Here is a 22,543-nt window from a genome sequence, read left to right on the forward strand (position 1 = left end):
ATTTACCTTCTGGAAGTTTATTAAACGTGCCTTGGGTCTCTCTGTTATTTTAAAATTTAAAATTACAGCACATGGATTAATACTACCGCTCCTTGGTTTTGTACCTCGTCACATGCTTAGTTCCCATTACCTTGGGAGCATCTGACTTCTGAATAGGTTGGTGCCTGTCTAACTCTGTGTTCTGAAAGCAAGAAACACCTGAAGGCATGATGTTGCCACATTAGTGGGGCTTTCTGAGCCTGGTTTTGCCTAGAGAAAAGCTAAATGTTGTGAGTTTTGTATTTATTTAATTTAAAAGTCCTCGTGGTCAGGGGAGGCTCCTGAGAATCCTATGCATGCTTCAGCCTTTTTCAATGTGCAAATCCCAAGCAGAAAAAAGACACCCACAGAAGAAACAATTACACTGTTGATTGGCTTATGATGGGATGCAAATACAGGACTCAAAAAGACAGAAAGTTGTACCATATGCAGAAAAATTTGCCCAACCAAATTCAGTTGCCCAAAGCCAATGCTTCTTCAGTAAACCAGAGAACAAATGTCATCTCACACACTGCCCATCTTTCTGCCCTTTCAGTTCTCCCTCATTCCTACTGCCTAATATGAACCTTTTTCTCACTGTGGGTTCACCCCACAGTTTCAGATGGAATGAGGTCTCCCAGCTACCCATCCTGCACACTCTCTGGGCTTTTGTCATTGTGAAAATACACCCAGCTCCCTTTCCTTCTATAAACCAATCTCAGCTCCCTGTTTTCTTTTTTTTCCCTTGTGTATTGTTTCTGAATTCAGATGGCTTGCTGCTTCCAAACTGAACACAAACTCTTTTCCTTCCACTCTAGACTTGTCAATTAGCTCTAATGTTTAATGTCCTCTCCCTCATCCTATCCCATACATTTCAAGCATATTCTCCATAACTTTTTCTATATTTTAAGGTTTTAAAAAAAGCTGACAGATAAGAGTGAAACACCTCAAACTACGTTTTTAGGCTAACAGTTATGTATTTATCACTTGTGCAAGGTAAAGTTGACCTTCGTATGCTGTATAATTCAAATACAATATTTGATAGGCCAATGAAAACAGGATCAATCAACTATGTTAATGCCTCTTATTAATAATTTTGCTTTCAAAGATTTTTTTGCTCTAAAAGCCATATGGTCATGCTCACACATTTAATGTCTTTCTTCCAAGTCCTCCTCTAATTATTCATGTAAGGAACTACATTTCATCAATACAGATATATACACCTCATTAAATGACACAAGAGCCTGAACCTTTGGCCTTTGTTCCATGATGTTTGCTGACAGACCTGAGGAAGGGTATAGGAGTCAAAGCCACTTATTAAAAACCTCTACTGTGAAGAAAAACAACCTTGTATTTAAGTGGCTAGTAGGTACTTAGAATTATCTCCATAGTATGTAATGACTATCTAGAACCGTGATTTGTATAGAAACTGCGTAGTTACCTTTGTAAAATGCCGATTCCAGTTTAAGAGAAACCTGAGATTATTTTTAAGAAGTTCACAGGTGTGGACCATATTTTAAGCAACAAGAATCTAGAGTGAGGACCGGTGGTTACTTTTGAAAAGAACATTTTACAGTTATATATTAAGCATGGAATACAGCTTCTCCCATCCACAAAAATAAAAGACAGCTTGTCTACAGTAATACATGGTTAAATTGGTCACCAAAGCACACACAATCCTGCTGTTGGTCACTGAAAATTCTGCCTTCTCAAAGTGGTAGTTTTCAGGAACAAGAGCCTGCAAAACGGAACAAAGAGTAAAAAAGGAAGGTAATGAATATCATAAGTAGAAAAAACATGACAGATCCTACTTCAGTGGCCAGAGGCAACCTAGCCTAGCGATTTTGAGTCAGACTCCCTTAGACTTCAAATCTGGGTTCCTCTACTTACTAGCTGCTTGACCTTACACAAATTATTTTACCTTCCTCTGCCACATTTCCTTACCTATAATAAGGAATACTAATGTCTTACAGAGTAGTTGTAGGAAGTAAAAGAGATAATGTAAGAAAATAATATAATGCACTAGTATCACTACAATAAATGAAAACTACATAATTATACTCTTTAATTGTCAGAGATAAAATATATCAACTGAGATGCAAAGGAAACTCTCCAACCTTTGCACATATTAAGCAAATTACGTAGAAATTAATTAATGTCATTAAGGGATAAAAAGCCCCAACTAGAGCTTTAAACATAATGTTGGCTCATATATAGAAAATGTATCTTAAATATTTACAATTACCTCCAAAGAAGTTAAAAGAATAATGTAATAATGCAGGACATTATTAGGTGTTTGCTTTTTTGACTCTAAAATATACATTGTCTTTATTGTCTAGGACTTGTACTAAATGGTAGATAAGCTTTGCTTTATTTAGAAAAACATGTAAACAGAGGACAGAAGGCTTAGTATATTGTAGCTTCCAAAGGAGATATGTGTTTTATATCTAAATTATATTTCTAAATATAAATACAGACTTTTATATTTAAAATATAGCCTTTGAAAAAACTTTTGATATTAGGTGGAAATGTATCATGTAATCATACTTAAAGTAAAAAATTCAACTAAGTGTCACATATTTGATGACCAGTTAAGTTTTTACATCTTGTTCTGGAATTCATTGGCTTCATAGAGACACAGCCTAAGGTTTCACACATATCATGCCAGTTACTCTTATTTCAATTAATTGAGACTCACTGGGTCTTCACCTTGACTCAACACTCTTTGCTTCTTTATTCTTCTCTGGTGTTGCCGTATTCACGTTGCTCTTCTTCACAGAGCTTTTCCTTCTGCTGTGCTTCTGCCCAGCCCCATGTGGATGTTGTAGAAAGAAAAAAAGGTGCTGGAGAAACATAGAACCAAATCCAGTGTGGAGTCTGCCAATGGAGACCTGTATGGTCTTGGACAAAGCTTTTTCTCTGAGACTTGGTTTCCTTTGTTCATACCAACACCACTTTACTGTATTATTGTGAGAATTTGAGATAATATTGTTAAGCATTTACATGGAGGGCACACATGGAAAATAGGCAATGTTTATAAACTTTTGTTTTTATTTGTTAAACGCCAACTGATGCACCACTTAGTCTTGAAAGCTCTGAAGACAGAAGCAGTTTTTTACCTCCTCAAATATACATAGGTGCATTTTATTTGCAACTCGTTACATTTTTATGCGGCATTTTAGTTATTATGTATAAATTATAGTCTGTGTAGATTATCTCCTTTATACGACTTGAAATTTCTAGAGGAAAGGTTTCCATATTCATATATGCACCATGCTTCCAGCCAGGAGCTTATGAATAATAGGTATAGTAATAAGTGATTCAATCAGTATTTCTTTAATGGAGCAAAAAGCACTTTCTTACAAAACTCCTATCAATTTTTAAGTTGATCTCCTTTGGGTTTCCCCCAATTTCTCCAACTTTTCAATGCCCCACTAAATTGAATTACATAAAACGCCAAATGTTTCACAGTTTTCCGTCAAACATGATTTATTTAGCAATCACATGTAATAAGAAATACAGAAAAATACAGCATAATAAAAACACAAGAATTGTAGGTTGTCATGTTAAAAATTAAATAAAAGAGGTTTCGGTTAAATGAAAAGGCATATAAACTCCAAGATATATGTGTTGGGAAGCTGAGGTTAAAAATGCAAAGCAGTACATTCAAGGCGCAGCAGCCTAACCTATCAATCCCTCTCTTCAGATGGGCTCAACAGTAATGTTTGCAGAAAGGACAGGCACAGATAACCTCCACTCTGACTTTCTACTAATTAGTGCTAAGTAGTAGCTGTCTTACAGAGAGGAAAACAAAGGAAGAAATATAAAAGCTTAAAAGAAAAAAAAAGAGAAGGAGGGAGTGTAGCAGATAGAAAGAGAGAGATTAGGAAAATAAGTACAGCCGCAGCATGACAATTCTTCTGAAGGAGTAAAACTTTTTTTTTTTTTTTTTTTTTTTTTTTGCACTCTCTCTGGAAGTTTGGTCACAGTGCTTTATAAGTCGCATAACCTGGGAAATTAGGTTAAAGCCCATATACAGAAATTGATGAATTCTTTATATTCCTCTACTTTTTAGTAATAAGGTCTTATAGATCTTAAAGATTGATAGAAACAAAGTGGATATGCCTCCTATGACATTTAAGAAGTAGTATTTCTATTTACTTCTTCGAGAGATTCTATAGCTTTACTGACAGACAACTGGCTCAAATAGGAACAACAGTAATTACACTCCCCAGATAGATTCTATTTTAAATGCACAATATTTTCTAGCTGGTAAATAGTTTGCTTTAAAAAGACATTAAAAGCAGTAGTTACAGTCTCTCCATAAATAGAAATAAAAAGTCCATTTGAAAGGACAAAAAGTAACCATGATGTACATATCTATAAATGTTTTTCCCAGCACATTATTATAGATCAATCTTACTGCTTACATTTAAAATATCAATTACATTGTAATGTTTATGATACAATTCAATTATTTAGCTGTGTTTTGCACAAGATTCAGGTGACACTAAAGCCAAGGATCTATTCACAGAACAATTAAAAGCATTTTATACAGCCTACATCCAAATATATCTTAAATTACAATGATGCATACTAACTATGCATATAGAATATGGCTTACACATTAAAAGAGATCTAAGTTGTGAGTTATAAAATCTCACCACTTAGGTTTAAAAGCTTCCGATTGTACTCTTTCCTAAAATATTGCTTAACATAGTGGAACCCAGGAAGGAAGCAGGTGCAGCAGAAAACTCGTTAGGATGGATGGATTCTCCTTCGCATGATTTAACTGATGGCTACTCTTGATTCTTTCCAGCCAGTTTTTACCTTTCACAAAGATAAATTCACTGAAGCTCACAATCATTGCAATGCTTGTACAGTGAAAAGTTACAACATCTAATTGTGCTTGACTTTTCTTGTCAGATAACAACACATAAAGGTAGTTTTTCAGCTTTGAGCAAAGGAAAGGGTTTGCACATGCTCAGGCAAAACATGACAAGGAAGCAGGGCCTCTGAGGGCTGCAGTTTGTTTCTGTGTAGTAAAATATAAAAGTCACGTCAAATAATGTTATCTGTACAGAAAAGTGTGGGTTTTCATTTTCATAGACATTTTTGAACACACACACACACACACACATTCTTGTCTCTTATCTCTTGGCTGGTAAAATATTTTGTTACATCCTGATGGGATAAACATCCCACTGGCAAATTTCATTTTCCATTCTAGTGTCTGTCTCCACCAATGGCTGGTGGTCTTGTTATCATGAACTGTAGATAGCATGTGACTTACTTGTAACCACACCCATGGAGGTAATGCATTCGTGCTTTGAAACCATGGGGCTGGACGCAGGCTTGTACACGGGTTCAGAGGAAGGTTTCGCTGCCATTTCCCAGTATGAGAGTTTACAAACGCAGTGTTCATCAGGCCACCTAGCTGGGGATCTAATGCTCCATTGTTGGATTGTAGCATTGCTCTGATGCTTCAACCAGCTCCTCAGCATCCCGCCTGTCATTCCGTTCCCATGCATTTAAAATAAGAAGGACAATCTAAATAGTCTATTCCCCAGCACAGCAAAAAAATTTTTTTCCATAATGTTGTTTTTGCTTCCTTTTATTTAAGACCTTGAAAAATTTATAGTTATAGCACTCTGTGTAAGACAGTGCAAGGAAGTAAATTTTGAAATATCTCATCTTCTGCACATGCATTGCACAGTCATTATGACAGAGTAAAAGCAAGAAAAATTAAAAACTGTCTGACTTTTGTTTCAAAAATTCCTCTGGCTTGATTGAAGAAGGCCAAATTGTGGAGGGAAAAAACTGGCACAAGCACTGGCCAAAAACTCTGATAAAAACTTGAGTGTATTTATTTGACCAGAGTTGCTAGCTCAAAATTTATGTTCTTCTTAATTCCTTGTATAGGAGTCAATTAAAATGGCCCAATCCAATTCTACATTGAAAGAGGAGCTATAGCTTTGTGGAAAGTTGAGAATTCAGGATGTTTTCATGCTGTTTTCATTGTCCTGAAATAAAATCCAAATGAAAATGTAGATCAGAGAAGGAAGAGTGCGGAGTGGTTGGGCACATGCTCGTCAAAGAGTACACAATTTCAGTTAGATAGGAGGAATCAGTTCAAGAGGTCTACTGTAAAACATGGTTACCGTAGTGAAAAACCAATGCATCATATTCTTGAAAACTGCTGCTAAGAGAGATTTTAAATGTTCTCCCCACAAAAACAGATGAGCATGTGAAGTAATGTTAATCACATATGTTAATCATATGTTAATCAGCTTGATTTAGCCATTCCACAATTTCAAAAAAACATGTTCACACCATTTTTATTTGTGAATTTAAAAATAAATAAATAAAAAGAAAAGAAAACATAGAAACTGAAGGTCATCACTTAGTCACACACAGGTATCAATTACTGTGTGGCAATTCACATTGCACTTTATATACCTTGTCAAAAATAAGGGATTTCTTTTTTTTTTTCTTTCTTTTTTTTGTGAGACAGAGTCTGGGTCTGTCGCCCAGGCTGGAGTGCAGTAGCGCCATCTCAGCTCACTGCAAGCTCTGCCTCCCTGGTTCATGATACTCTCCTGCCTCAGCCTCCCAAGTAGCTGAGACTACAGGCACCTGACACCACGCCCGGCTAATTTTTTGTATTTTCAGTAGAGACAGGATTTCACCATGTTAGCCAGGATGGTTCCAATCTCCTGACCTTGTGGTCTGCCCGCCTTGGCCTCCCAAAGTGCTGGGATTACAGGCATGAGCCACCGTGCCCGGCCTGCTTTCTTTATCTACTATCTTTCTAATAGAGAGTGGTTTTATATCAGTTGGAATTTCTCTTCCTATTTCTGCTCTGGGTGTGTGTGCGTGTGTTTGTATATGTGTGTGTTCAATTCCACAAAAACTGGTTCTCTAGATCAGATAGGCATATGGGCCTGGCAGGCAGTGTAAATGAGTTAAGTGGGCCAGTGTGAGTGTAAAACAACTAGACTCACAGGGACCATAGTCAACTAAAGAACATAAGCCCTGCCTAAAGACATTCCAAAAGATATTTTAAATCAGTGTGAAAGCCCAGGCAAGTCTACTGACTAAATACAGCCCACAAATCATAAATTTTTGATCTCTTATTGTATAGCACACAACGTTAAAGAGTAGGCAATGGTCACGATAGGGAACGCTATCCTCCCAGTGCATAACAGGTCTGACAGTGGCTTGCTTTTGAAATGCCAGAATTTCCTGACATATCTTTCAAGAAAGATCATGTGATAAATGATATGCCATTAGCTTTTTAAATAACAAAGCAGCCTGGGATTATACATCCAACCATTCTATTTTATTTCCTTTAATAAACAAAAACATAAAAGAAAAATTTAAGCAAAACAAAACACTTTCATGGACTAAAATCTCTTAGAAATGATGGCAAAATTTTACAACAATGTGAAAAGTAGATTTCAAGGGCTTTTTTCTTGTACTAAGTGTAGTGTTGCACATTGATTTATGAAATCTCAACACGGCACAGATTTAATTAGAGCTCAATATTTTCTGGGAAAGTGCCTCACAGTGGCACCTACACATTGAGAGCAAAGCAGGCAATGGCTTTCAGAGACATGGCCAGGCTGCTATAACATCTATACTTTCTGTGATGGCAGCCAGCAAAGAATTAGCTATCAGTCACAAAGAAGGTGTGCTAAATTTGCAACAGAAACCCTGCAAGCCAATTCTGACCCTCAGACATATTTTTTCTTGTCCACAAAGCATTTCAAAAAACTTTGAGCCAACAGGAAAAATTGGAAGAGTTTACATTAAGAATCTTTCTTAACCACTAGAAACAGCTGGCAACACTGGGCCCTTGCTCTTTCAGAGTAAAAATCTGTCAGAGCCAGAGAGTGGCTGACTGTAGCCTTCAGATTGGGGGTGCTGTGTCCTCTCTGTTTCCAGGACTGATCACTGCCTGCTGTCTCCCAGACACCATGCCTGAGTCACAGTTGCCAATTGTCACCACTCCTGTTGTTTTTAGACCTTGCCCATCTCCCTCATTTAAAAGACCTATTTGTTTTTGAAGCTATGTGAATTTCTGTCTGAAGTTTGAGTAAAGATATTCCAACAATTAAACTTTGCACCAATTAACTTTGAGATAATTCCTTTAACATATATTGTAGGACTGTATCAACTCAGTTGCAGCAGAATTCTATTGAGGTTACATAATTAGTGAACATACAAAATTTATAAGGTGCTACTGAAGACCACATTTCCTGGAAGACTGTGCACCAAAGGCAGGGCTTTCTCAAACTGAGAAGGAAGCTAGATAATTTAATTGGCCTTGACAGAAAAAAAAATTGCCAAATCATCTACTCGGGCTTAAATATTATATTTAGTTTGAGGAGGCCTCAAACTGTTCTAGCTTTGGAGGTTTTTTAGTTGAAAAATGTAAAAAGGGGCCGGGTGCAGTGGCTCATGCTCACGCCTGTAATCCTAGCACTTTGGGAGGCCGAGGCAGGCAGATTGCCTGAGCTCAGGAGTTTGAGACCAGCCTGGGCAACACGGTGAAACCCCATCTCTACTAAAGCACAAAAAAATGAGCCAGGAGTGGCGGCGTGCGCCTGTAGTCCCAGCTTCTTGCGGGACTGAGGCAGGAGAATTGCTTGAACCTGGGAGGCAGAGAGGTTGCAGTGAGCTGAGATCGCGCAACTGCACTCCAGCCTGGGCAACAGAGCGAGACTCGGTCTCCAAAAAAAAAAAAGAAGGAAAAAGAAAAATGCAAAAAGATACTTCATTAACTGTTAACTGAATCTCATCAAAACCTTTTCTGATGAAATGCCAGACTCTCACTTACAGATATACATTTATATATACACACACACATATATATAGATATACATATGTATGCATATAAATTGCCTTAGGTATTTTCATACAATGAACAGTTGTTTTTACAAATGTATTGGTAACCTTATCTACACACAATTTTTGGAAAATTTTCATAAATATTTAAGATCCATTATCATAAATGTCTAGGAAATGCTGATCCTAAAATTTTGTTTTGATGCTATGTGATGTATACTGGCTTGAATATGACCTGTAGGAAAAATTCTTAATTTTGTTTTACTTGGTTTTATAAAGATACACATTTGCCAACAAAACCCTTTGTGACTTAAAACATCTATAAATATTCCGCTGAATTAGTTTTCCCTAAAATATACCTCCGGGGCTTCACTGTGTATCATGAGGACATAAGGAGTCTTCTAAAATGATCATGGGCTCTCGAGGTAATAAATTTATAGTCTGGATAGACAGTAGGGGGAGGAACTGATGTAGCATATAAAACAATATATTTGTTAAAGATAGAGAGGGGTTTTCTTTGCTGAATAGTCACTTTGAACTTGATTTCTTTCCAAGCTTTATATACAAAATAGGGATCACACTCACCAACTCTGGAATTGTTGAGAAGATTCAGTGAGATAATATATACAAGATTTTCACCACAGTGCCTGACACTTTATTGTTGCTATTAATGAAACTATTCTTATGAATAAAAGACAGTTTTACAACTAACTGTCTTTGTAACTCAAGAATATTGAGGAAGAAATTATTTTAAAAGTGAATCACGTTTTAGCACTTTCACATCTAAAGTAACAGCTGTGGAACTAATAGCAAAATCTCTAAGGTTTGGAATGGTACCCTCAGCATTTTCTCTTGCCCCAACCCACCACCCCAACAACAGGATGTGTTACAACACTTGGATTTTGTTCTTTACTTCTTCTTATTTTTAGTAGATATTAAGACATCTCCATTGTAAATACACATCCCTCCTATCTAACTGCCCATATCTCCGCCATCGGTTCAAGACAAATGAGTTCTCAATTTTAGTGGACAGAAATATCAACAGACTGACTTATCAAAAATTCAAATTTTCAAGGCATCACTCCCAGAGTTAATAATTTGATAGACTGAAAACAAGCCCTAGAAGCTGAATTTTTAAAAAGAGAACCATAAATGCATATGTTCACAGATTTTAATGAATATGATATTTGCTTTATAATATGTACTTGCTTTGTTTTAATTACTGGATATAAACATATTTTTACATATAATAAAACAAGAAATCAGTCTAAAACATTTATATTTCCTACATGACATGGAAAAAGCAATGAGGATTAAACATTCCCATGAACTTATTTATTATTATTATTTTGAGATGGAGTCTTGCACCGTTACCCTGGCTGGAGTATAGTGGCCTGATCTCAGTTCACTGCAACCTCTGTCTCCCAGGTTCAAGCGATTCTCCTGCCTCAGTCTCCCAAGTAGCTGGGATTACAGGTGCCTGCCACCACACCCAGCTAATTTTTTTGTATTTTTAGTAGAGACAGGATTTCACTATGTTGGCCAGGCTGGTCTCAAACTCCTGACCTTGTGGTTTGCCTGCCTTGGCCTCGAAAAGTGCTGGGATCACAAGTGTGAGTCACCACGCCCAGCCATTTTTAAAATTATTTTTAAAGAATGAAAATTTCAGTCCCAGTAAATATAATTTTTGTTGATTAACAAATTAAAAACTCTTTGAAAAGGTAAATATTTAAAGTTTACCTGTTAAGATTTTGTCTCAAAGGATTAATAGAGATTTAAAAAAAAATCTAAGAAGGCTTTAAATTAGATAATTTCATCTCTAATGGTATTCTGCAAACCATTTATTTTAGCAGTTAAGTTTCTTGTCTATAAAATAAAATTACCTCTCATGTTTAAAATGACAGAAGTCTTTAAGGTGTTTCAGGCCTATGAATGTGTCTCATGTTTTTCTTCAGCATTTACTAGGTCTTCTGAGTTCTTATGAAGATCAGGTTCACCTAAAAACATAAGGAAACAAAACCAAAACAAAACAAAATAAAGCTTTGGAAAAAACTAATAAGATTAGGAGACTGAAGAATTTTGTAAAATGTTGAAGACTGAATTTTACAATGGATTTTGTGGCACATGTTTTCAAAGACACCAAACACTTTCCTTTCAGCCTGTGGATCTACATTGTATAACAAGCTGTCTTCTGTTGGTTACATAACTTTCTCAAGCTGTGATTTAATCTGAGAATACAGAAATAAAATAGATGAAACATGTTTAAACATCTATTAAATCTCATGTAAAAAATCATGTTTTTTCCTGAATATTTTTTAATTGGAACAAATTCCTTTAACTAAACCTTCTAATGATCAATGTCTTTTACCACACATTGCTTAGTTGCTATGAATTTTTTAAAATGAGTATGAAAGGATAGTAGTGTTTAAGATACAATCTGTCAAGACAAACTAATCTTGGAATCACTCAGTTTCCATATAAACTTTGAAGAAAAATAAAATATTAGCATGGAAAAATCTTTCAACATATCTGGAGAGGTTGTAGAGAATCTATGAAAATAGAAGTATAAAGCAAAATGTTTAGATAAAAGAGTCTTATTACATAAGTAACAAAGTAAACAAAAATAAACAGAAATTAATTTTTGAGTCAGTTACTTGAAATATCTTGATAGTTCAGGAAATAGTCATATACAATGGAAAGTTCTTTCTGTCTGAAGTTTGAGTAGATATTCTAACAATTAAACTTTGTGCCAATTAACTTTGTTATAATTCCTTTAACATGTAGTGTAGGATTGTATCAACTCAGTTGCAGTAGATTTTTGTTGAGATTATGCAACTAGTGGACATACAGAATTTATCAGGTGCTATTACAAAGCAATTTTGTCTTGAAAATATGCAGGGTGGGGACTTATCTTCTCAGCCAAGATCAAAATGTCAGGTAGTCTCATTACTTTCCTGATAATTCGTAGAGAACTAAAAACATCCTGTGATCACATTAAGTTGCCAAAGTCTCAAATCAGACAATAGAAGGTCTGGTCTCATATAATACACATCATCAAACAAAGATAAGACTCCTTTCCCACCTTGGGTTTGTTACAGAACCCAAAAATGGTGCATGTGTGTGGAGCGGGGTGGGGTGTGTATGGTTGATGTTTCTCTCATTTCTTCTTTGCTCTCTCTCCACTGGCTACTTTGGACTCCTGAGCAGGGGAGAGAAGAAGGCTAAGAGGAGCAGCAGTGTTGTAGGATGGCTTTGCACTCACTAGACCTGGCAGGCATTTACAGCTGCCTTTATTTTCTTATAAGAAGCACACTCATGGGCTCTTAACAGACTTCTTGCCAAGGACCATGGCTTTTTACCAGGTTGGTAAGACCCATGAATCTCTGGCTTCTTTACAATGTCCACAGCTCCTGGAAATTTGTTGGTACATTTCCAGCTTCTGTCTGCTGAGGTCCCATCACCCTTCCAAATGTGGGTGGGTACATTTGGTTCACATGACACACTCTTGAGGCATTTGTTTCCATGAATGACTGGAAGAAAAGCTGAAACCTACACAGCCGTCTCTCTTTTGGCTCACCTGCCAACACTTAACTCTTTAGATCTCTCAGGTAGGAACTAGATTCCATTCCCAATATCTTCTTAACTTCAATATCCCCAAGGGTCTTGGTGAAGTTCTCCTCCCTTGATTTGAGGTGAAGAAGGAAGCATTTCTACACTTTTCCCAATAGCAGATAAGTTTTTAAAGAAATCCTCTTCATAAATCTTTTTTTTTCGAGCTCAATAACCTGACCCTTTCATTTGTTTGAATTGGGAAAGGGTTTTATGCATCTTATTACTGAGTTATGAATCTTCTTTGAAATTCTTGTCTCAAAAATCAGGTTTTTTTCTGACATTTATCATGTTAGAGTCTTGGCTTAAACTTCGGATTTAATGTTCTGTTACTTAAGACTAGATTAGAACAGAACAAAACAGTCTAGAATAGAACAGAACATAGTAAAAAGAACAGACTGAATTACGAGAAAGGAATAAAAGTAATCAACTAATTCACTGGTTCTCAAAATTTTTTAGAGAACTTTTTATAATGGATAAAGGACACTAAGGCCATCCACCACCAAAGTATTTTTCTTATTTCTAGTGGATAAAGAAATCAGCAGTAATAAATGAGTAAAAGAAAAACGAAGAAAGTAATCAAATGGTAACAAGGCAGCAATTATAAAAAATAACAAATCCCCAAATGATACACATATTATACCAAATAATAATTCTGCACATGTGATTAGCAACAATTAAAAACTATGATGAACTCACGATAAGAGTTTTGTAGCACTGAAGAAGGGTCTTCCTTGAAAACTAAAATTCCAGCTCTTTTCAGGGATAGACACACAATTGCTAAGGAATTTCATGACAGCCAGATAGTAGAGTCCTCAGCAAATCCAAATTACATTACTTCTAGTTGATAAATCTTTAGTTGTAGAAGCCTTTACAATTAACTTGGGCAATAATACTTGTTAGTGACCCTTAGTACATCATAAAAAAGGAAGTCATATTATTCTGACATATCATTCTCCCATAAAGAGGAAATAATTTGCATTTTCAATCCATTAAATATCACCTAAGATGACCTTTATGGCCCAAGAGTGTACCATATAAAGGCTTTGAGAAACATCCATATACCAAGGCTCCAAACGGTTTTGAATCATAGGCCCCTCTTGTAGTCTGGTGAGACCTATGGCCAGCTTTTCAAAGTAAAATTTGTAAATGAAATAAAATATATATGATTACTATGAATTCTACTCAAAATACAGTTATCAACATATTTATGTAAACCTAGTGATGTGCTATAGTATTATATATGCTTCTTTATTAATGCTTTAAATTAAAAGATCTAATTGAAAGTCTACTATATGTTTTGAAATAATGATATCAAATGATACTTCAAGGTTGATACACTAAATGTAAGTGTATAATAAGTATATAATAAATAAATAGATAGTTCTGTTGATGACAAAAATACCATAAATGTTGATGTATATTCTTTCCTACAAATGAAGGAAATGATGAATTTCAGTTAAAGAGTAGTAAAAAGAAATCCCTCTCTAAGTATTCTGACCCTCCCTATATAACCCTGCATTAAAACTTGATCTAGTCTAACTTCATTTTTCAGGCAAGAAATAGGCCCAGAATAATCAGTTGACTTTCTACAATGCAGATTATAAATAGATAACCTGAAGTCAAAACGGTTGGCTTTTAATTCACTGATACTTCAAGAAGACCAGTAATGTGACCTTTGAATTTCATTTTACTGAAAGGGTTTGCAAGGTCATATATATAGAAAGCTGCTTATTAGGAATGAATGCTAGTGGCCTGCTCAAAGAAATTGCATATAAACTTGTTTGTCAGCCAGGAAAAAGAGTGAAAATAAAGGAACATCAATAATTCTGTTCATTTCAAAGAGTTTTAGGTGTTCATCTCAACCAGTTTCAAAAGTTCAAGTCTAACAAAAGTAATTTGTAAAATGATAAGAAATATTATGAATTTGCTTTGTAAATAGAGTCTCAATTCTTCAAGGAGCAGAGAGGGGATAGTTGTTATAGGAGAGACACTTACCAAAACCAACAGAAATTCTCTAAATTTAGCTAACCTAGGCTTTTAGATTGCAATTTGAGCTCGCTTTTCCCATATTAGAATCATAATGTGTTAGACTCCTGGTGCTGTAAATAACACTTGCAGAGAATTACAACAAACACACTATCAAGTGGATATTAGAGACTTTTGTTCTCCAGTCACGGTCTCACTATCTGAGAAATAACCTGTTAGGATAAATTATTATACAATTGAAAATATAACAATAATAATCAATACTTTGTGAATACCTACTAGGTGGCAGACACTATTCTAAGTGCTTCACTCACCTCACTTCCCTGAATCCTCTCTGCAAATTTATTATTATTATTATTATTATTATTATTATTAGAGACAAAATTTTGCTGTTGTTGTCCAGGCTGGAGTGCAATGGCGTGATCTCAGCCCACTGCAACCTCAGTCTCCTGGGTTCAAGCAATTCTCCTGCTTCAGCCTCCCAAGTAGCTGGGACTATAGGTATCCGCCACCATGCTCAGCTAATTTTGTTTTTTGCTTTTGTTTTTTTGTATTTTTCTTAAGAGACAAGTTTCACGTGTTGGCCAAGCTGGCCTTGAACTCCTGACCTTCAGGTGATCCACCTGCCTTGGCCTCCCAAAGTGCTGGAATTACATGTGTGAGCCACCACACCTGGCCTCCCTCACAGCAATCGTATAAAGTAAGGTTAAACCGTATAAAGTAAGGTTAATTTCTTTTATAAATTACCCAGTGGAAGCTGAGACATTGCTTGAAAGCTATCTGCCCAAAGTCTTAAAGCCAGCAAGCGGCTGGATGCCTCTGAAAAAGGACAACCAGAATATTGGCCTCTAGTTTGACTGTTTCCCAAGCTACAATCATGAGTAACCCACCCTCACCATTTCTGCCATATTCATATGCCACCTATCCTCTCACTTACCTAATATTTTTCTTTAAATAGACTTTAAATTTACTCTTTTAAAAAATTAGTTTTGTTCTCAATAGTAATTTTCCTACCACAGAAATAAATTTGTTGTTCTTTTTGTATTTTTCTAATACTTCAAACCCGTAATTAAAAGATCATTTCTCATGTAGATATAAAAAAAATGATTTAATAGCTTATTTTGCACTCCCTATTTTTGACTTACCTAGCCCAACAATCCCTGCATGTGAGTAGGAAAATCATTGTTATGATTTTCATTTTAGGGATGAGAAAGTCATGATTAGAGGGGTAACTGACTCTTCCAAGGCACCATAGCCTAGGTGAATTTGGGAGACAGAATCACAAGCTATTCCTCAGAGCAATGCCCTGGTTAATTTTTTCAATTTAACAGTAATAGTAAATGGTGTTTGAAATATACTTACCACAGATTTGGTTTGTGCAGTCTTTTCAACAGAAATACTAGCTCTGAGTAACACTGCATTCTTATTTCTTCATGAGAAGACTATTATCTTTGCTAACAGTATTTCCTTAAGCAGACACATCTCTAAGTTGCTTCAGTTTTACTTTTAGACCATTTATATAGTTTATGTTGCAGATAACTAGAATAAATTGGTGATCAAAGATTAAAGTTACAGTCATTGGAGAAATGTAATGTAGGATAAATCAGATATTCTGATTTTAATTGGTGTTCTGGCACCCATATTATGTAGTTTGCTTTACATGCTGGGAAAAAGAAATCTGTTTTAATACCAGGGGAAATACTTTCCCTATTTTTTTCCTCTTAATTTTAATGCATTTGGAGAAGAAGCAGTTGTATGTGTTCTTTTACTTCGCAGTATGCATGAAGGCAACAGTAAGATAAGAGAGGACCGCACACTAGGCAGAAGAAAAAGAAGACTGTGAAAACAAAATTCCACTTAATTCCCAAATACGCTAGCTCCAATCCTGTAAAATTAGAGAAAGTAATACCTTAAAGTGTTACATAAGATATAAGTCAAGAAATAGGTAAATTATGTATTGGTTCAGTAAAGAAAAACAAAAACATCTGACTTTGAGGAAAATACAGCAATTTACTTTAGCAAGCTTCAGACTTACACCCAATGCATATGTGCTAGGCATCTTGATATGTAGAGAGTTTCACAGGTGACCTATGGAAAATGAAAATTTTATATGTATATTCATCTGCAAATCAGTGAAATTATACTCCACTTGGGGCAGCTAATACCTTATCAAATAGCCAGAAATCTTAGTGCTTAAGTTACACTGAAAGAGTTTAACAATGCAGGAGGTAGTTGAATTGGCTCCTTGAAAGAGTTGTCTAAAATTGGGTCTAAAGGTTGTATATGTTTTGTTGGCACACAGGTAGGAGTATGCTCTTAGTGAAGGGATGAGGAGGTATAGTGGAGTCTGAGCAAAGGCAGGAGGTTGAAAAGAAAAATGATATACGCCAGGAAAGGAATGAAGCCCAGTTGAGAAAACTACTGTGAGCTCCTACCCACTGGTTAAAGCAATCATTTCTCCATCAGAGTGTCATTCTTTTAGAGGAAGGCTCAGATACCTTTTAAAATGTTATTATTCCTAGAAGGGAACTTTGTGACTGAATTGCAGATCTTCTTAAAAGAAAGCAGGATCTGAGAGCAGGGAGATGATAAGAATGTATGGGCATTAACTGAAGGTAGAGAAGATGGTGGTGGCAATGGGGAGAGCAGCTCTGGAGTGGTGAAGTTAAGACCATCCAAATCACACTTTATCTCTTGTAAAGAGTGGCAGGAATCAGCCATGGAAATGCTCAGATTTGGCTCTTAGAGGCAAGCTGATGTGGAAGGCAACATGGGGCTACTCTAATTTCTCAATTAGGATGAAAAATGGTATGAAAATTGAGTCTGGGCCGGGCGCGGTGGCTCAAGCCTGTAATCCCAGCACTTTGGGAGGCCGAGACGGGCGGATCACGAGGTCAGGAGATCGAGGCCATCCTGGCTAACCCGGTGAAACCCCGTCTCTACTAAAAAATACAAAAAAAAACTAGCCGGGCGAGGTGGTGGGCGCCTGTAGTCCCAGCTACTCGGGAGGCTGAGGCAGGAGAATGGCGGGAACCCGGGAGGCGGAGCTTGCAGTGAGCTGAGATCCGGCCACTGCACTCCAGCCTGGGCGACAGAGCGAGACTCCGTCTCAAAAAAAAAAAAAAAGAAAAAAAAAAAGAAAATTGAGTCTGATGTTGGAGATACTGAAGGGTAGGAGATTCAGAGGCAGGTAAGGGATGAGAAATTACATAAAGGGTACAATGTACACTATTAGGGTGATGGCTGTACTTGAGTGTGAGAGATGTGCCAAAAATTCACATATTCTTTATCTTTATAAATAGGACAAATTAACTATAGAATATTGATTTTAACTATCGACCTAAGTGAGTTTCAAAAGCTAGAACTTGGAAAAAATAACTTGTAAAATGATGCAAACATTTTGGCTTTCCTTTAAGTACTCTGAATAAACTGTTCTGGTTGATTGAGTTTTCTTTGTAAAGCTGGATGAAGAAAACAAACAAACAATAACAACAACAACAAAAAACAAACCCCAATTGCTTTTAGTAAAAATGTCAATACATAAATCCATTTCTGTGCTTGAATGGAGAATGCTGAATATGATTGAATTTGTTTTGATGATAACAATCATGTAAAAACAAAAACAAAAAATCCTGAGGTGCATTGTTCTAAACATAAACCATTAATTCTCTCTCTCCTATACATGTACACTAGATATACACCTGTCAAATAAACATGTATCATTCATCTTTATCTTGAAAGGCTCTAGGAAGCTGATATGGTTTGGCTGTGTCCCCACCCATATCTCACCTTGAACTTAATAATCCCCACGTGTCAAGGGCAGGGCCAGGTGAAGATAATAGAATCATGGGGGCAGTTTCCCCACACTGTTCTCATGGTAGTGAATAAGTCACGCGAGATCTGATGGTTTAGTAAACGGGAGTTCCCGTGCTTCTTGCCTCTCTTGCCTGCCGCCATGTAAGCCACGCCTCTGCTTCCCCTTTGCCTTCCGCGGTGACTGTGATGCTTCCTCAGCCATGTGGAGCTGTAAGTCCATTAAACCTCTTTCTTTTATAAATTACCCAGTCTCAAGTACGTCTTTATTAGCAGTGTGAGAACAGATTACTACAGAAATCATTTAAAAATCAATTCTTAAATTTTCTGGTTTGTTACCATTATCAATTTACAAGTTAAAAAATTAATTGAAGGTTCTACTTTCAATGTGGAATTTTATAACATAATACTATTACTGACAAATTATTTTGCAAGTTGCTCAGCTTTAAAAATGTCAGAAAAAAAAAAATAAGGCATTTGTATTATGTAATTTTACCACTTATCCGAAATCACTCACCTATATTTTTTCATTGTTCTGAGCTCTTTTTTTTTAAATGGGCCCAAACATGAATATAAAAAATATGTCAAATTTTAAATTCTGGTTTTTTGTTTGTTTGTTTGTTTGTTTTTAGACAGAGTCTCACTCTGGTCACCCAGGCTAGAGTGCAGTAGTGCCTTCATGGCTCACTGCAGCCTCCACCTCCTGGGCTCAGGTGATCCTCCCAACACTAGACTCCCAAGTAGCTGGAACCACACAAGCATGCCACCATGCCCAGGTACTGTTTTATACTTTTTGTGGAGATGGGGTTTCGTCATGTTGTCCAGGCTGGTCTTGAACTCCTGGACTCAAGCAATCTGCTCACCTCAGCCTCCAAAAGTGTTGGGATTACAGGCATGAGCCACCATGTCCAGCTGGAAAATTCTGGCTCTTTATGCAGTAACCTTAAAATGATGCAATACACAACCACATTTATATTTTAAATTCTATCTAAGTATGGACTAGATATATACATGTAGGATAAGCATGTACCATTCATCTTTATCATGAATGGCTCTAGGAAATTGATATGGTTTGGCTGTGTCCCCACCTATATCTCACCTTGAACTATAATAATCCCCACGTGTCAGCCGGGTGCAGTGGCTCACACCTGTAATCCCAGCACTTTGGGAGGCTGAGGTGGGTGGATCACCTGAGGCCAGGAGTTCGAGACCAGCCTAACCAACATGGAGAAACCCATCTCTACTAAAAATACAGAAAATTAGCTGGGCATCGTGGCACATGCCTGTAATCCCAGCTACTCAGGGATCAATTCTGAGGCAGGAGAATTGCTTGAACTCGGGAGGCAGATGTTGCCGGTGAGCTGAGATCACGCCATTGCACTCCAGCCTGGGCAAAAAGAGAGAAACTCCGTCTCAATAATAATAATAATAATTCCCACGTGTCAAGGGCGGGACCAGGTGAAGATAATTGAATCATGGTTGCAGTTTCTCCCATGCTGTTCTCGTGGTGGTGAATAAGTCTCATGAGATCTGATGGTTTTATAAATGGGAGCTCCCCTGCACAAGCTCTCTTGCCTGCCGCCATGTAAGCCATGACTTTGCCATGATTGTGAGGCCTCAACAGCCATATCAATAATCTGTCTATATGTATTTTAGCATAAAGTGTTACTATAGCTCAAATTATTTAATCCTAAATTATCTGTACAGGAAATTGCATAAGAACATAACTTAGTAAGGAGGAATAACTTAAGTTTATAATTATTAAGAACAATATTAGTAGCAACAGTAAAAACAATAGTAAACATTCAGAAAATGCTTACCATGTACCAAGCACTGTGCATAGTGCTTCACATATTTTATCATCTTATCCTTTCAACATTTTTTTTTTACCCAAGGTCATACACCATCTAAGTGACAGAGCTGGGCTTTCAACCCCAGAGCTATGAATTTTATTACTAAGTTGAAGAGTTTGGTAACACGGTGCTAAGGCCTTGACTCAAAGGGGAAAGTACTACTGATTGGAAAGGGCAGTAGCATTCTTAGTCATCTGGAAAAGTACAGCAGTGAAGTTTCCAGTTGGGAAACGTGGAGTAAACATGACATTTTTCATCTTCCTTCTCTGACAAGCTGCTAGGATTTGAAATTCAGTTCTTCAGGGGTGGCTGGGTAGTGTGGTAGTAAGAGGTGTGAGCAGCACTTGTAAGAAATAAGATTCTCTTTTTACTACTATTATCTGCGATAAACCCAGCTAGAAGATAAGCTAAAAAGAATCCAGTAGCAAGGCCTGCACAAGTCCTATACCCGTAGGGATTTCAAATAAAGGGCTGCTAATACCATAAAGGAGAAATAATAGACATTGGGACTCCAAGAATAATGAGAAGTTATTTTATTTAAAATCCAGGATAAATATATAACTGAAGTATCTATGCTTAAAAAATCAAAAGATGTAGAGGAGCACAAACCCTGTTATCATTTTTGTTTTGATGAATTTATTTTATTTTATTTTTTTAATTTTTTTATTTTTTTGAGACGGAGTCTTGCTCTGTCACCCAGGCTGGAGTGCAATGGTGCAATCTCGGCTCACTGCAACCTCCAGCTCCTGGGTTCAAGCGATTCTCCCGGCTCAGCTTTCCCAGTAGCTGGGATTACAGGCACAAGCCACCATGTCTGGCTAATTTTTGTATTTTTAGTAGAGACAGGGTTTCACCATGTTGGCCAGGCTGGTCTCAAACTCCTGACCTCAGGTGATCTGCCTGCCTTGGCCTTCCAAAGTGCTGGGATTATAGGTGTGAGCCACCGCGCCAGGCCTATTTTGATGAATTGTGACTTTCCATCCTGCAACACCATGGCTAAGCATCCATTGTAGATCTTAAAGATCTCAAATTGTGCACACTTTGCATATTCAAACGTAACAAGAGCTATGAACTGTTTCTAACCTAGAGACTGCAAATATCACAAGTTTCTATAGACTCTAAGACCCAATTTTAGTGTTTATAATCAACAAACTTTTCAATGGAGAGGGCACTTTTTTGTGTGAGTTTCCTTCTGGGGAGGATGAGAGAAGAGTCAGGAAAGTAAGTTTCCTTTGATTTTTTTCTCTTCATTTTTTCATGGAGACTAAATCCACTTGCAATCTTTACCAACCTAAATAATATTCACCATGTAAATATCTGTTATGGAAGAACAAGTCATCAGAGGCTGGTGGTATGCATAATCCAAAATTCTAGGAGTCTAAAGATATCCCTGATGGTATTTTGTAAACAATGTTTAACAAATTTGTAAACTGAGTTGAACTGGAGCTACCAAATGCCCCCAGAAATAAATATTTTTCATCTCATCTTTTAGCTTGAAGCCACCTAATCTTAACTCTAAAAGGCTTTAGAGAGTTGGTAGTAGCTATGTCGATTGGGCCTAAGAATGAGCCAAGATAGAAATCAATTCCACATATTCAGCTATCATTTAACCTGGGGCGAGAAAGGCTCTTGGGTTCTTACAAAAGTCTTTCCATGTTATTTCTTTCTCTGCTATGTACATGTCGATACCTAACTTTGGCTGGCTATGATGGGGGATTATTTGACGGGATATGTGGAGAGAGCTAGCTTCATCTACTTACAGTTTGTGAATGTAGTAGTGGAAGAAATTGTCTCCCTTGGGTGTATATGCAAGTTGCTCCTATTGAAGTAAACTTGTAAATTCATGCTTTAAAATAAAAAGCACTTTAAGCAATTAGTCACAAAGTACTTTACTGATCTACAACTTTCAGTCAGAATTATGGGAAGTTGTAGAATCTCTAATCTCTAAAGACTCATGTAACAAGTTAACTGTCCTGATGGAGGCAAACTTATTTAAAATAAGTTGTGGGTATTTTATTATCTCTACATCAAAATAACATCAAAACTATTCTCTTACTGTTGTTGTACTGCCTTTATTTGATGAAGTTTTTGTTTCTTACTGATGTTTCTGAGTTTCTCTGAATCAACAGACATGCCTTCATATTTTATAGAAGCCTCATCTCAGATCGAAGGGTAATGTGGGAACACAGGAGTCTTCTGAATGAATCCCACATCCAGAGTGATGAGTTAATATCTTTGAGTTGATATTAACTTAGACTGAATTTCTATTGCTAACTCTACAAAAATTTCCTGACATGAATCAAAATTAGTGCATGGCTTCCAAGATCACTCACTACCCAGTTATCTTGCTAAAGAATGGGCCTTGGTTGTGTTTTGAAGATGACACTGTAATAAACGTTGAGCATCAGATT

The 22,543-nt window shown here is 36.7% G+C and overlaps 1 protein-coding gene across 5 annotated transcripts in view; it reads right to left on the minus strand.

The window, feature by feature from the left end:
• Positions 1-3,042: 3,042 nt before the first annotated feature.
• PDE1A (phosphodiesterase 1A) overlaps positions 3,043-22,543 on the minus strand; it is a 403,806-nt gene continuing 384,305 nt past the window's right edge. For 2 of the 5 annotated variants that reach the window (XM_025404059.1, XM_025404061.1), the window contains exons 14-15: positions 10,752-10,865; positions 3,490-6,041 (exon numbers count right to left, since the gene is read on the minus strand). In XM_025404059.1, coding sequence (XP_025259844.1) covers positions 10,795-10,865 — 71 coding nt within the window. In that variant the 3' untranslated portion in view covers positions 3,490-6,041; positions 10,752-10,794. Of the gene's footprint in view, positions 6,042-10,751; positions 10,866-22,543 lie in introns of those variants that run through there. The other 3 variants (XM_025404058.1, XM_025404066.1, XM_025404064.1) reach the window with 3 other exon arrangements.

This window comes from Theropithecus gelada, chromosome 12 (assembly GCF_003255815.1).
Source record: "Theropithecus gelada isolate Dixy chromosome 12, Tgel_1.0, whole genome shotgun sequence".
Taxonomy (NCBI): domain Eukaryota; kingdom Metazoa; phylum Chordata; class Mammalia; order Primates; family Cercopithecidae; genus Theropithecus; species Theropithecus gelada.